The sequence below is a fragment of the Asterias amurensis genome, chromosome 16, assembly GCF_032118995.1.
Source record: "Asterias amurensis chromosome 16, ASM3211899v1".
Lineage (NCBI taxonomy): Eukaryota > Metazoa > Echinodermata > Asteroidea > Forcipulatida > Asteriidae > Asterias > Asterias amurensis.
Genome location: NC_092663.1, coordinates 15088005 through 15104806, shown reverse-complemented (window position 1 = coordinate 15104806; position 16802 = coordinate 15088005). Strand labels below are relative to the sequence as shown.

Sequence of the window (16802 nt, the reverse complement as noted above, 5' to 3'; positions counted from 1 at the left end):
ATCTACTTGCCAGGTAGAGTTGTTCTTAGAGAACTGTCTTGCTTTATTCTACTGCCGTGGAGTAGATAATCGGAGGTTCGGGAGACTTCTCAGTTCTGAAAAGAACTGTCCTGCTTTTTAACTATTACCAGGGCGGATGGTATAGAAATTAGACTGGACTACTACTTTAGCTTATAGGATCGTAATTAACTGTACTGCCGCGGAGTCAGTTCTGAAATTTGTCTCAACGTTGCGACTAGCTTGCTCTAGTCATCGTCAGGAGACTGGAGTGACATATTAATTAGGGTGTAAAGCAAGAGCCATGTCACATGAGGCAATTTACAAGCAACCAGGGGTTGATTTCACAAAGAGTTAGGACTAGTCCTAACTTAGGACAAATCCTGTAAGATATTAAAATCGTATGGCTAGTCCTAAGTTAGGACGAGTAAATTGTCCATGTCGAGATAAGACTATCTTAACTCTTTGTGAAATCTACCCCAGGGCCCACTTTCATTAAGCCTGTCAGCACAAAAACCGTCTAAGCACAGGAAAATCTTGCTTAGCAAAAACTGATTTATTTGAGCATTAAGTAGTTGATTGACACGTTGATTGAGCAATTGATTGATTGATCAAATAAGTGAGTAACAGATTGATCTAGTAATTGATTGATTGAATGATTGATTAACTGAAAGCCTTTTATAGGTACCTCAACAAATGATGTAATAATAGCATCTTCTTGGAATGCCGAGCCGGCAATCACGCTCCACTGGCAGACGAGTCTGATAACACGTCGTTTATTGTTGACAATGTAATCAATTGTTTCTTGCTCCGTTGCCTGGACGATGTCTGCATGATAAGTGAAAATCTGTTAAGGAAATGTTTACAGATGCTGAGGTTATAGTTGGCTCAAGTACATGTACACATCCTATCACCTATATTTTAATTATCACAAAAGGGTAAGATTTTTGGAGTAACTTGGGTATTATCAGAATATTTGATCAGTATTATTGTGGGTTCTTTGGTTGAGTCGAAGTAAAAGTGGCAGGGCTCGTTTTGAATTGTTAATTATTTGTAGTCTTATAGATGAGTTGAAATTATCGCCATAGCGACTTGTGTTGTGACATCACACTTTGTTGTTCAATATGTTCGGGCCAACTCTCTGAAACCTGAATTTACCAAAGACCATAAGATTCCCAGCAACAGTTGATGCTTTTAAGCGCAATCTTATAACCCATTGCTGATGTTGCTCTTGTTTGTTTGTGAAGTGCAATGATCATGTTTGGAATTTCTCTAAAAGAGCTATTACTCTTATTATTAAGTAGGATTTGAAACCTTGCATGGTGGAAATACGATATGGAAAGGTTTGCGGTAACACCATGTAATGACGATCTCTTAATGAGTTGGGGTGGTTCTTGAAAGAACCATTGGTTTCAACTTGACGTTTCGATCAGTATGCTCTGATCGTCTTCTGGAGAAATCTCTTATTATTAATTAAGATTGATACACATTTTAAGACCAATCTTAGCTTTTTGTAAAATTGATGCCAGAATCTTTCAAAAATAACGACGTTTTTTTAAAGTTCAATTTTAAAACATCAATTCTCATTCGTAGTAGCTTTACTATTTTCAAAAGGATATTGTGTGAGCAGAGCAGGACAGAGTAGCTTGCTTGACATGAAGACGATATGAGTCAATAAGAAATCTTCAAGGAATGTGTCCGCCTCGTCTTGTTTGCTGTCGATCCTCGTCTCCAAGATGTGCTCCAGCATCTTCTCTGGGGAACCGGCCATAACGGAGTACCTGCCGGAGAGGGAATTATAGAAAGGAAGTAAAGCTGTGAAATAAATCAGGTTATTAAAACAGGGAATCAGGGAAAAAGAGTAAGGGTCTCAATTCAGTGAGGTTAGTGGAACGGTTGTATTTATTGTTTAAAGACACTGGAAACTATTGGTAATTGTCAAAGACCAGTCTTCTCACTTGGTGTATCTCAACATATGCATAAAATAACAAACCTGTAAACATTTGAGCTCAATCGTTCATCGAGTTGCGAGTTAATAATGGAAGAAAAAACACCCTTGTCACACAAAGTTGTGTGCTGTCAGATGCTTGATTTCGGGAGGTCTCAAAATATAATTTGTGGAAAGTTACTTCTTTCTCGAAAACTACGTCACTTCAGAGTGAGCCATTTCTCACAATGTTTTATATTATCAACCTCTCCCCATTACTCATTACCAAGTAAGGTTTTATGCTAATAATTATTTTGAGTAGTTACCAATAGTGTCCACTGCCTTTAAACCAACAGTGGACGAACTGTCAGTTATAGGAAAGGGAAAAGGGTTGCCACGAGTAACAGTAAAAGAAACATATATGGAATGAACAATTCCTGCTTTATTTCTAGAGAAATAAGAACTGCCTTTTGTCTGTCTTTAAAAATTAATCATTTGACTGGTTTTACAGGATTCCAATTGAAAATAAGGTCTCAATGCCAGATCAGCCAGATTTATAATAAAGTTTCTATGTTCATCATGCTGGTTTGAAGGCTGTTGTCCAGTCTTTTTAGGGTTCGTCCAATAAAATATTAAAGTCATTTGCCATCTGGGTCCGATTTCTTGGCTCGGCTACTGTGAAATTCTGCACTGATGGCCCCCATGAAAAGCACATAATTTAATATGGATTGTAAGCGCAAAATTCTGCTGTAGAAGCATAGCCATAAGATTGGACCCTGCAAAAGTTTTTTTTATTACAAGTACACTCAAAGGTGAACGGTTCTAGACTACGGCTAGTTCTACCTCTAAATAATGAATTCTACACAGAAGTCTACTTCTAGAAGAACATTAAGAATACAAGAAAAGAAAGAGGTAAATATAGGCTGGTCAGAAAAAGAAAGTGTGACAGTGAGGGTTGAAGAAATTTAACGTTTACAACCAAATCAGAAAAGAAAAATATAAATAAGACTAATTAGACGGACAGTAGAAGAAAGGATTAGATGGAGTGGTGGGAGGAGTCTACTTTGTTTCATGCGGGGGGAAAAGAATAGTATACAAATATTGAGTGGCTCAGAGTGGAATGGGAGGAATATTATCGCAAGGTAAAATTTGGACTGTTCCATTTCACGAGGCAAAGCCGAGTGAAATGGAACAGTTTAAATTTTACTGAGCGATAATATTCCTTCCATTCCACGAATTAAAGCCACTCAATATTTGTTTTATATAACTGACATATAGATCCTTGTTATTTGATGTATTTTAAAAGTATAACATTATGAAAAATCACACAAATTACTGACAACCAAAAATCATATAGCGCCGCGTAGCGGCAACAATGCACAAATCGGATCACAACCTTTTGCACAGGTGCTCCTTTGTTTTAGCAGTAGCGCGGCGGCGCTGTACTGCTCAAAAACATTGGGAACAAGGATGATCCTAACTGTTGAATGGGAAATGCTATTCCCCATGGGCGAATAGGTCTTTTTGATCGCCGGTGTGGATGGGAGTAATAGTGAATGTCACGTGAAGTAAGTTCCACCAGTCAAATGACAAGGATCTCTATGTCAGTTATACAAAAGTTATTATTTAGTAGTCCAAAGTTTGGGATGTAGGAAAAATTACTATGAAGTGTTGAGGTGTTGGAATATGGTGTTAATGTTGTAGAGGGCTCACTTTGATGGTAAACTGTTCTTAATGGAGATTAATGAAGTTCTTGGGGCAATTAAATGTTAGAGTTGAGTTGGTGTTTAAAGGGCGTTAGGGGTGTGTAAACAGAGTGTTACTGAAGTATTGACAATAAGTAGAAAGATTAGTTTGTTTGAAATGGATGTAAATTCAGAAAAGAGTAAAGGAAACCTCACAGAAGAGTTGGAAATAAAAGTGGGAGAAAGTGGGCGGAAGGGAAAAAGGATAACTTCTTACATTGGTATATTGAGATATATTATAACAAAATATAATTTTACTAATAAAATATAAAGGGAAGAGAAGGGTCACAAAATAAAAAGCCTGGAATATAATCAATTTATAAACATATCAAATTTACGTGGGGAAAAAACGGTACATAAAAAATACTGCCAAATCTTGCTGTCCTCAACAAAAAAAGAGACCAACAAACTGAAAATAGAAATAGTTGAAACAATATAAACAAGAAAAAGGTGGCTTGGTGAACACAATCAACGGCCTAAACATGTTGTTGTTGTTTTGAAGAAAAGCGTGCATGTCTTCTTACCCACGACGATATGGGCAAACCTCTCCTGGGTTTGTGCAAGTGCTGACAGAATAGCTTGAGAGAGAGAGCGATCCAGAGCAAGAGGCGAAGAATGAGAGAAAAAAAAGATGGAAAAATGGAGAAATGGAGCGGGCAAGAAGACCCTTATCTGATCTGGAATGAGTGACGCTAGCACCGGGGAAGATTATCAGGATGTTTTTTTTTTCGGAAGAAGGGGGAGGGGTTGGGCAAAACACTCACTTCAGACAGGCGCCCCAAAGTCGCGCCAAACCAAATAGATTAGGAGCAACTCTAGGTCGACCCAAATAAACTTTGGTTTCAGACAGGTGAACCTAACCTAACAGCTCGGCTCATGACAAGATCGACATCTGAAACAAGGCAATCCAGAATTGTTTCCGAATGACATGCACCAGTCGATCTTTCGACTTCTACGCATCCAGTCGCTCCTAACTGTACAGACGCTCGACCTCTTTATGTACTTAATTCAGAGTTTGGTTTGGCGCGACTCTGGAGCGCCTGTCTGAAACAGGGTGTTACATGAGTGGGAACGACAGATATAGGGATCTTTCAGGAGAAAGCGGGGGTGGGGGAGGGAGGGAGGAGTGGATTAACAGGAGTGGGAACATCAGATAACGTCTGGATTAGCATGAGATTGTGATTGATTTAGGATGATATCAAGTGACAATAACAAGAAGGAGGCGAGGAAAAACGCTTTGGGGGAAACGGTGGGGATTAAGGAAAAAAGAGAGAGGTGCAGCGTTGAGTAAAACATGATTGAGATGAGCTGACCAACGAAAGGTGGTTGAAATAATATAAAAACAAAAGAAAACCCCAAACGAAAAAAGCACGGACAGAAGGTTAAAGTAACGACCTGATTGCAAACTTAATTGGATCAAGAAGCCATTTGCGAGTTATCCCTTAAGTTTGAATTCCTCTGACTAATAGAGACGATTGCCATGTCACTTGGTTTGGGGCAAGCTTTTGAATAGCACCCTGCAGATGAGCAAACCCTGGTAGCGTTGTGCCATACACATCTATTCAAAAATGTCTGAGGAATTCAAATTTAAGTGTTGACTTGTGACTTGGCTAGTCAAATTGCACCAGACAATATTTAAACTTAACTTGCTAATGGCTCACTGCACAGAATGCTTAGCATTGGGGTTAATTACCCTGCACTGAAAAGTTACATGATCAGGTAACTGTTCTCCCTTTTATTCTTTTTTAGTGAGTTGAAAATGAACAACTTCGTGAAATAAGGACCGTAATTTTTACCGAAAAGGGATAAATGGGAAAAGAATTTATACGCAGGACAGAAGTACATTCAGACAACAGGCAGGACAGATATTAAAAATGAAAAAATAAATACAAAATTAACAAAAGAACTTTGACATAAACTGGTCATCTAGAAACCACTATACACTTTCAAATACATGTACAGTGACAATCGCATTGGCAGACAGTGTTACAAACACAGTGACAAACAGGGTGAGGTTAGCAGTATAAAGGCAGGTCGTTACTTTGTACATTGTACCAAAGTTTTTCATAAAATTCATAATTCTGTTCTTTGTCTTACATATCACTGCTATTTTTAAACAACTAATTATTGGTTCAGAAAAAAAGGTAAATTAAAGGATTTATAAGATTGTTTTTAAGGATTGCTGGAAAGTTCTCAGACAGTCCTTCCAATCTTTGATGATGTTAAGGACAAGAGGAACCCTCTGGAAGACGGTGATGTTTTTCAATTTTATTTCACCAAGATCAAGAAAACAAATAATTTGGGCTCAATTTTAGTGGCTCTGCTCGATAGTGGCAGGGGGTTCTGTCCCTCCATTTTGGCAAACTGTGAACAAACTTCTTCTTATAACGCCCTCTTTTGAATCAGCCTCCTTCAGCCCATGTTAGTTTCCCATATGGGGGACAGAATCTCTGGGGACAGATTTCCCTACGGCAATGCCAAATTAGTCGGGAGGTTGCAGGTTCAAGTCCAATTTTAGTTTTTTCTCTTTATTCGTCCGCAAGGTATTACAAAAATTAATGCGATAACGATTTAAAGACACTGGACACCTTTGGTAATTGTCAAAGACCAATCTTCTCACTTGGTGTATCTCAACATATGCACACAAAAAACTCTGTGAAAATTTGAACTCAATTGGTCGTTGACATTGCGAGATAATAATGGAAGAAAAAACACCCTTGTAACACCAAGTTGTGTGCTTTCATATGCTTAATTTTGGGACCTCAGAATCTAACGCTGAGGTCTCAAAATCATATTCAAAAATGTTAGTGGAAAAGTACTTCTTTCTAAAAAACTACGTTACTTCAGAGGGAGCTGTTTCTTACAATGTTTTGTACTACCAACAGCTCTCCATTACTCATTACCAAGTAAGGTTTTATGCTAACAATTATTTTTAGTAATTACCAATAGTGTCCACTGCCTTTAAAAAAATGATGATAATGTGTTAAGGATGAATGGATTCCAGAAGAAAGAGACCTGACTGAGAAATCTGTGAGGTTTATAGAAGGAGCTTACTTGTAATGGATGGGTGCTCCATCCTGTCTCTGACCGTTATTTGTTGGAATCTTCTCTAAGACTAAGACGTCTTGTCCGTGCTCCTTTAATCTTACGGTATTGGCTTCTACATCCTGTAGAAAAATATCACAAACAGGATTAATTCATAATTGCAAAGTGTACCTTTGGTTTTTGGATCTTCGGTTATAAGTCCTATATAAAGTCAAGCAAACCAGCTAGACTTCATAAAAAAAAATGCTCATAAAAAATGCTCAAGTGAAAATTGTTTGGATTTTTTCCAAATACATTTTTTTTTATGTGTGAAAGAAATCAAGGAAATTGCCTGTTTTTATTTTATTTATAGTTTTGAACCTAAAACGCCCAGTTTTTTGAAATTGTGTATTAAAAAGAAAGACAAAAGTCTTTCTCACCAAAACATATATATCAATATCTATAAATTTAAATATAAATAGTAAACTTGCGGGTTACACAACCAGGTGTAGAATCTCTTTTAAAGGAGTGTTTGCCCTGAAAAGAGCCAGTTTGGTCTTAACGTTTCAAACAGTATACTCTGCTTGTCTGCAGGAGAAAGGATCAATAGTATTTCTTGAGTGATACTGCCCTCTTGTGATAACATGTATTAAATTATGGGTTGTACATATTGGATTGATGACATTTTTGAATACATAAAATAGACCAGACACGTATGACCTTGGCACTGAAAGAGTTACCGGGTCTCATTTGAAGACACTCAAAACTTCCCATACAGTTTTATGTTTTATTTTTTCCATGCAAGTTGGCACAAAAATATTCTGTCCAGCTGCTAGATTTCCACAAATTCTCAAACCTACCCTTAGTATCCGATTGAAGTCATCTTTATCAACTCTCAGCAAATGACAATTGTCTTCTCTGAGAACGATGGAGGCAGCTCGGGGCGAGTCGTTTACGAGAGCTAGCTTCCCGAAATCATCCCCCTCATGGAGTGTGCAGACCACGCCCTTCCCATAGATGACGACATTAACGGACCCTTTGAGGATGATGTACCAAGATTTACCTTCGTCACCCTGATTAAATACTGAAAGAATCCAAGAAAATAATCTAAAAGTTAAGAACCTAAAGGCAGGGTGTACTTTTGGTAATTTTTGAATAACAACTAACCTGGTAAAAAAGCACACGAGAGATGTTGATATTATAAATCATTGTTAGAAACAACCCCCTCTATTGACAGTGATTTAGTTTTAGAGAAACAGGTAATTTTTCCTCCCAAAATATTTGAATCTGAGAAAGGCTTAAGGCATGAAGCCTTTCTCAGGCATCTGAAAGCACACAATTCTATGCAACAAGGGTGTTTTTTTCTTCATTTCATTATTTTCTTGTAACTTCCAAGACCAATTGAGCCCAATTTTCCAGGTTTGATGCGTCTGTTGGAAAACAGAATTCTTCTTTCTCATTTCTCTTCCTTTTTGTTCAAGCGAAGACTTTTGTCTGAAAGAACTTCTCAAGCTTCGAACTACAATTTCTGAGTCAGCTTGTTTAGAACAAAAGATTGATTAGGATCTACTTACATACAGTACCGGCCTTTTGGTGCGACTCAAACACTAAGACGCTAGCGAGTTCTCGCTTGACCATCGTGGAGAGATGTGCCAATGCTTTGATGTGGAGTAACTCCTCGTAAATAATCTCCAAATCATCCACGGAGCGTTCCATGGGTCTACATGAGAGGTTCAATCAACAGGGACAAACAGAAAAACAAAACACTACAGTTATTCGGGAAAGTTCAAACCCCCCCAAAAAAAAGAATTGACAAAAACTGCATTCATACTTCCTGCGAATGCAAAGCGAATATTGACGTCACAAATTCGCAATGAATAATTCGCCACAGTTGAGCTGTGCTCGAACACTGACGTCACAACTCTGTTTCGCAGCAAAACCACAGTTGTGAAGTCAATGTTCCCTTCGCATTCGCACTCGCAGGAAGTATGAACCGAGCTTTCCGAGGAATAAAAGCAAACAATATAATTTCAAGGATAAATCCACACATGAAATAGCAGTTGGCTTATATAGGAATGAGAACAAACACAAGAGATAATGAGAGCAGTTCCATACATGAAACAGCAGTGAGTAATACCCCCTACAGAGTTGCCGCAGAATGAGCAAACTGCAATCAGGTTACTGGCCTAATTCTTAATTACAAATTCACATTTTAAATTTTGAACGAACAACCTTAGGCAGACTTAATATCAAAGCCATAAGTTTACCCATGGCGTGAATGACACAAGAACAGTTTAAAATTAACCGTTTTCAAAAATAGTCTAATCTTGCTTATAATAGAAGTACTACACAAATGCATTGGTTGCCATAACAACCTGCTTGGTTGCTATGGGCATCAGCTTAAAATCCTCACTTCAAAAAAGTACAGGGTGGGTTTGTTTGAATCTCCTCAAGGAATAATGAAAAACAAGGCAAAGGTAGAAAGACAAAAAAACCATTTTCTTGTCCAGAAGGCGATTTAACAAGAGAAACTGCAACAATATACACCATTTGGATTTTGTTTTTCACAGAACTCAGGAAAGTACCGAGTACGTATACAGTGCTTCATACACATGGGTGTAAGAGTAAAAACAAGTTAAATATTGTTCATCCTTACTCTTTGAACACCCAGCAGGGTGGATACGTGTGCATTACAAGTATTATTATTATTATTATTAAAACTAACAATGTATACAGCACTATAAAAAACAATGTATTCAAACTTTGTGTTTACAAGGCGTTTTCATGCAGTATAATTTCCAAAGATTCTGCCTGCTGTGCGCAGTTTGTCTAAAACATCATTAAAAATGTACAACTTGGTTGACGAGGGTCCTTAGTAGTCGTAACACTGGCGACATCAAATTCATGCTGAACGAATAAACACATCATTCGTATGACCATTTAAATGTTTAACATTGATTACTTTTCAATCCGCTAGATCTGGGAGGGGATATGTGGGGCTTGAGTTTTATTTTTTCAGAATTTTATAAAATTATTGTCAAGCTATACACATGTATAATTTAACGGTTAAAAATTGTGGTACAAAACCTGCAGTCAATTTAAAATGCATATTCAATGAAGATTTATTTGTGTCACATGCACATGCAATCCAAAGGTTGTACATGCCCAACATGAAATAAATTTTTAATAATTATTCCTAAATTATCAGCGACAGAAACACTATAAAAACATGATGCGTTCCGAAGTAGGCTAATTGCATAACCTTATTACAGAAAATTGCCTCATGGGCTGGAGTCCGGTGGAAGATTTTAACATGCAGAAATTAGTTTTGGCTCAAGGTGTTTTGCTTGTATTCTATATGCTTCGAGATGCAGCGTAGTGCGCATATTCACTAGAATACCTTGAGCAGAGACTAGCCTACATCCAGGGCCCAATATCAAGGAGCTGCTGCTAAAACACCCAAATAAGCAAAAGCAAAAAATAATTGTGATTACCAGACAAAGGAAAGGACACCAGCCAAAATGTCATGCCAGTGTATACAACTGGTAACTGGTTTCCTGCTTAATTTTGCTAAGCAGAAATTGTTTAAGCACTATTGTCTGATTAATAAGCAACTCTATGAAATTTTGATGGTTACGTTGCAAAGCAGCAATGCATCTTGTGGAATGGAGAAACGATTTCTCAAGGCTGGCACCAGGATTCCTACAAAATATGATGATGATGCGGGAAACAGATATTGAACAATGGCTAGAGGATGAATAATTTAATTTTAGTACAATTTAGAGAGGCCTTTTTTTCTTTTGCAGGGGTGTCTTTATTACATTGAGTCTGTTAACTTAAAGGAACACGTTGCCTTGGATCGGTCGAGTTGGTCTTTGAAAGGCGTTTTGTGACCGTTTGTTATAAAATGCATATGGTTAGAAAGATGATGTAGAAGTAGAATACAATGATCTACACAAATATGCCTCGAAATTGCGTGGTTTTCTTTTTACCTCGTCGACTAACACGGTCGGCCATTTATGGGAGTCAAAATTTTGACTCCCATAAATGGCCCACCGTGATAGTTCGCGACGTAAAAAGAAAATCGTGCAATTTTGAGTGATACTTGTGTGGATAATTATATTCTACTTTTAAAACATCTTTCTAACCATATACATTTCATAACAAACGGTTTCAAACGCTTTTTATAGACCAACTCGTCCGATCCAAGGCAACGTGTTCCTTTAAGGTCAAGTGCGATAGACTGGAGCCGATAAAGGACTGATATCACGGCATGTATATTAAAATCAAAGTATAGTTAGGGGTCAGGGGTCAAGCCAGTTAGACACTTCAACAAATTATTTATAGAACATTTTTTATAAAAAACATGAAATCATATTTTAAGAAGAGCCAAACTTGAAGTGAATAACGTACATCAATTATAAGTCTGAGAATCCTTTTTTGCTACAGTACTACATAAACATCTTGTGGATGGTCACAAATAATTAAATTGCATCAAAGTTAAATGCGGACAGAGAATGAAGATGATAATGTTGACTGTATGTAAATCAAAAATGTAGAACTTAAAATATGACGAACCAAAATCAACTAGTTTGAAAACAGATAACAAAATCTAACATTTAAATGCAACAAAACAAAAACAATTTAAGAAGAACTTTTAAAATGACACGGTTGTATAAGGTATCTAGTTTATATTTTTATTAATATTTTTTACCAAGCAAGGGTAGAGTGTTTTCTATTTTTGATGCATTTTGAAAGTTATAAGTCCACATAAAAATGTGTTCAAACTAGATACCACTTTCAAGTAGAATATAAAACAGAAATGACTGCGTAATGATTCACTACAAATGAATAAAACATGATTGACGAGGAAAAGTATAAAATAAAAAAAATGTGAAAACCAGAAAATGGAAAGAAAAAAAATAATGGAAGGATAAAACTGAAGCCTCTGACGCTGATTCAGCAATACCTGTTGTAAATTTCGGCTTGCTGAAGTCGACGAGCCAACTCCATTAGCCAAGGGGGTCGACTGAGGTACGTACAGGTGTTAAAAGGGGGTAGGCCAGGGGGGTAATTTGTGAGGGGTGGGGGTAGGAGGAGTAGACAGTCAGTAACATCAACAATCTTAAGACAGTATTTTGGGGAGTAAAAGACTGCACAGTGCGGACATTTTTACAATGGATTGAGAAAGAACGATTAAGAAAATTAGATCTTGGAGACAGCTGAGGATTTCAGGATTTTTTTTTTTTTTTTTTGGGGGGGGGGGGGGATTGGAGTTCATTAGAACAAGTTATGTGGTTGAAAAAGGCGTACATTTTTTTGTCAATTTCCCCACCAAAAAGTGGCCTATTGCAATTGTTCCCCCAACAGGTCTGGAATTACATGAAGGCCATAGAGGCCCTTGTCTCTGTTGCCCCTGATCTTGAGCTAGGTGCCCTTCTCAAAAGTTCCCTAAAGACTTCAAGATTTCCCAATGGAGAGTACAGAGAATGTGAAAATAGCATTGCCCTTGCAAAGATAAAACTCCAGGCCTGTCCCAACCCAAAATACCAAACAGTTAAAACGTATCATGGGATGAGATTTTCAAATTTTAAAATAGATCCCCTTGGTCAATGGCCAAAATACATAAACTTCATAACAAAATTACAAGTAAAAGAAGAAAAAATATTACAAAATAACTAAAATAAAACTATTAAAGAAATATAGTGAAACTGAAAACAAGCACCACTATTAACTGTGCATCATATCATGACAACTAAAAAAAAAAAAAAAACCCAAGAAATGTAACTTGAGTAAATTTGTTTAAAAGAAGTCTGAAGTTGAAATGTATCCTCATAGAAAAAAAGTACTTCATGAGTTTAAAAGACACTGGACACTATTGGTAATTTTTAAAGACCAGTCTTCTCACTTGTCACCACATATGCACAAAATAACAAACCTGTGAAAGTTTGAGTTCAATTGGTCGTCGAAGTTGCGAGATAATAATGAAAGAAAAAAATACCCTTTCAGATGCTTGATTTTGAGACCTCAAAATCCAATTCTGAGGTCTCAAAATCAAAATCGTGGAAAATTACTTCTTTCTTGTAAACTACTTTACTTCAGAGGGCGCCGTTTCTCGCAATGTTTTATACTATCAACAGCTACCCATTACTCGTTACCAAGTAAGGTTTTATGCTAATAATTATTTTCAGTCATTACCAATTAGTGTCCACTGCCCTTAAGAAAAAAATTATTCTTGATTTCCTTTTGTAAGTTGTCATGTTCGAGTGGTTTAGAGCTTCAAATTCAAGTTTTGGTGGTTTAGTCATCGGAGTGTGGGTTCGAATCCCGGTCATGGCACTTGTGTGCATGAGCAAGAGGCTTTACTCTTCAACCAGGGGTATAAATGGGAACCTTGGAAGATATTTTCTCTATTTTTACTGAAAAAGATTGAAGATTTCTGGAATTTATTTGTAAATTATGTTCTCAAAATGAGAAAACAATACAAAGAGTTTGAAATTAATCATGCATGTGCAAACTATAACACCGTAGTGACGACAAAACTTAACTGTTGTGCACCTACAAACACCTTGCAACGAAAAAAACACAAAATCGCTCTAACGACATTATCATCGTGGTAATCTTACAAGGCCTCGGGTGTTAAATGTCATTGATAAAACATCACTTGTTAAAAAACAATGATGGCGGTAAATTTATGACATCTTCAAATATTTAATAACTGTCAAGTGTCACAGGTGAGCACTCAGTGTGTCAAGTTACGATGATGGCTGATAAAATACTTATCATGTCCCGTTTTTTCATCATGCTTTTAAAAGAGCTCATTTTTGCAGTATATATTAACAGTGTTATACAGGATTAGTAATGATAAAAAACCATCATTGATTAGTAGTAGTCTGAAAGCTTGCTGATTAAATCATTTAAAAATTCACCCAGTCAGTTTCCCTTGTTGTTTATATTTATTATAAAGTTAGTAGGGTCTACCAGAGCAAATTATTTTTCCTGTGAAATATTTCCCTCTGAAGTGAAAATCCTACTCGAGAAAATTGTGAACGAAAACCTCAGACGGAAAAAACACAACAAAAAAAACCAGATGATTTTGGTTTGGTTGTTAGGGCCTTGTCGCACAACGCAACTTTTACAGCCAACTTGGAGGCAACTAGCTGCAGTGCATGCTACATAAGGACCACTTCGGGTAGCACTTTAGTAATTTTCCAAACAATGTCTTATGTATGTCCCCCTAATGAATTATGAGAGTATTCAAATGTGAATGGATTCTCCTCTTGGAGACTGCCCGGAACTTTTCTGTAAATTGCCTCGTGTGACATGGCCCTTACAACCCAAATTAAGGGCAATATGTGTACACAAACTGAACATTGTGCATGGTTTTTCATTATTTTATCCTGATTCACACGGACTGAACCCAAATTTCATAGGTTTGATATTTCATGAATGGTTGATCACACTAAATATGAACAATGTCTGCGACTCTACCAATCCTGTACAATACTTTCAAGAGTTTTGATATCATAACATTGGACTCAAGATCTGGTGTTTGATCGGCAGAGTGTGGGTTCAAAACCTGGAGGTGACACTTGCTACATAAAATTGGGGAGGCAGTGCTTTCTGCTCCACCTGCCAGGCTTCGGATTGATGATACCCAAGCCTACATCCGTACGGACTGTAAAAGGGGTAACCCCGTTTCAGCCCTAGGAGTACGTGGCAACAGCCTCGTGAAAAAAATAATTGTAGCCCACACCTTGAAGTGGCCTTCAGGCCTTGTGTGTCTGGCGAATTACATTTAAAAAAAAATTAAAAAAATGTGTATGAATAGAAAAGATAAATTTACTCAAGGAAAATGCAACCTGTGATTAAAATTGAAATGCTTAAAAGTCACAAATTAAAGCATGCAAATTAGAGTTATAAATTGAACTTAAATTATTGCTGATACAAAGTTGCATAATAAACCGTTATTTAATTTTAATATCTGTTTTAAGAAAAATTATATTAAGAAGAAAATAGCAAGATTTTCATGCATCCCAACAAGAGTTTCCTTAACATGTTTTGTCAATAAAAATAAACGTGAAGGTATAGTTTTTAAACTAATTTTCCACACAAAAACACCTAAAAAAGAAAGAAAAGTACACCAAGCTTTCTAAACCATTTTTTATTGTGTGTGCAGACAAAACTACAGAGCACCAGTTTATTGCACCAATGAGAATGACCCTTTCATGCACTAAAAGGATGCAGACTACGATTCTTACATGCAATTTGTGCAACGCAAGGCATGATTGGCCAGGTGAGACTAATCTGCATATTTCCATGGCAACCATACTTACTCATACCCCCATGCTCTCAGTGGTGTGCTGATCACAAGATGTGGATAGTACAGGTCGTAGGTCAAAAGTTCAAAGGTTGACAGAAAATAATAAAGAGAAAAAGAGGCAAAGTTTTGATGTAGAAAAATTGTGTATTGCATGCAGTGATTGTTTACAAGTTTTAAGCTTGAAAAATGATCAATACATATTCTGCAAATTGGTGCAATATTATTTCTACAAAAAAATTTCTACACGCAGCCATCAAATAAATGTTTAGACACAACATTTGGAAGTTTAAATAAATAAACAAACAAAAATTTACTTCTATGTGAAATAGTTATAAACTAAGAATGTGCAAAAAGCTGCGGCCAATCAGGCTCTTTCTCTCTAATGTGCCACAAAGTGCTTTTCAGCAAGCAATTGGCCAATCAAACTTAGTCTAAGAAAGTCAGTCTTGAACATTTAGCAAAATTTGACCAAACCTGATCATAAATTATGGAAAAGATTGTGAACAAACAACTGTCATTTTTTAATCCTATTTGATTTAGTTGCCATAGTTCTTAAACCACATGAATATAATCCATTGTTGATTGGTCAATAGTTGAATGGCATAAGGGCAATGTAAAAAAAAAAAAACACCATACTATCACAAAACTTCCCTGTGATTGGTTAGTTGTTAATTTTACTAAACTTCCCTGTGATTGGTTAGCTGTTATAAAACTTCCTTGTGATTGGTTAGTTGATATACACCTTCACTGTGATTGGTTAGTTGTTAACAGGAGGTGTGATTGATTGATGGTTTAGTATGGGTTAGTTAGCCCTGTGCTTAAAACAATGCAGCGTCATCAACTATGGCTGCACAGTGCACAAAATCAAATCCTACTGTTATCCAAAAATACAAATTTGATCACTTTGATCCTCCAATATTTCGGAGAATGCATGAAGGGGTGGGGGTAGGGTTTAGCTTTAAGACCTTTTCATCAATGTGGAAGGGTATGAGTAAGCACGGAGCAAGAACTTTGTAATAGAAAAAGTTATCATGCTACCACCATCTTGTTCATGTTCCCCGTAACCAATAACAGTAATGGATGCCAATATTCCTTGTACAAAAAGGAACCAGACTATTTCTCCTTACAGCTGGCCTCAGTCAGGTTACATTGTTTTGAATGGGAAAAAATCAAGACGGCCCCACTATGATAGAGGTGTCTAGTTCATTCAAAGCTTCATGAATTTGCGTCCATTGTGGTTGTAGTGCCTGCCCAGAAAGACAGTCTGTCTGTTCCAGATCGAAGTGAAACGATCAAAGGGTAAACTTATTAAAAGTATATTCCAAGTTGAAAGCACTTTGAAAAATTAAGTATGCGGTTTAAGCCTAACCTCTATGTTATGGGAGTAATAGTTTCCGAGGCTGTCAAGCCTGAATAAAGGAGGGAAAATTTCCCAAAACAAAACAAAAACAGTGAGAAACAAACAGATAAACCATAACCGAACAACAGTTCACCTATTACCATTGATACTAATTTAACCACATTTCTGTATAAGACACACTGTGACCAGCCAGACTGCGCTGCCAGACACATGTATATTGTGCACCTCACGTCCCACCTCCTTCCGTTGTAACTTGACACATTACAACAATTGGTAATATGTATCATACAATTATGTTGCCAAGGAAACCCTAAATCAGCTAAATAATAGCCTAGATACAGCAGGTACAAATCAAACCAGGACGTAAAGACGTGCAAAGTTGGAGAAAACAAATCCTTGTCAGAGAAAATCCCTAGGTCAGGTCTT

General features: G+C 36.9%; 1 protein-coding gene across 3 annotated transcripts in view; it reads right to left on the bottom strand.

Moving 5' to 3' along the window:
• The window catches only part of LOC139948898 (rap guanine nucleotide exchange factor 4-like), an 81696-nt gene that overhangs the window by 7416 nt on the left and 57478 nt on the right, over positions 1-16802 (bottom strand). For 2 of the 3 annotated variants that reach the window (XM_071947257.1, XM_071947259.1), the window contains 6 exons: positions 15030-15056; positions 8268-8413; positions 7554-7777; positions 6724-6836; positions 1617-1778; positions 686-836 (listed from right to left, as the gene is read on the bottom strand). In XM_071947257.1, coding sequence (XP_071803358.1) covers positions 686-836; positions 1617-1778; positions 6724-6836; positions 7554-7777; positions 8268-8413; positions 15030-15056 — 823 coding nt within the window. The remainder of the gene's footprint in view (positions 1-685; positions 837-1616; positions 1779-6723; positions 6837-7553; positions 7778-8267; positions 8414-15029; positions 15057-16802) is intronic. The other variant, XM_071947258.1, reaches the window with a different exon arrangement.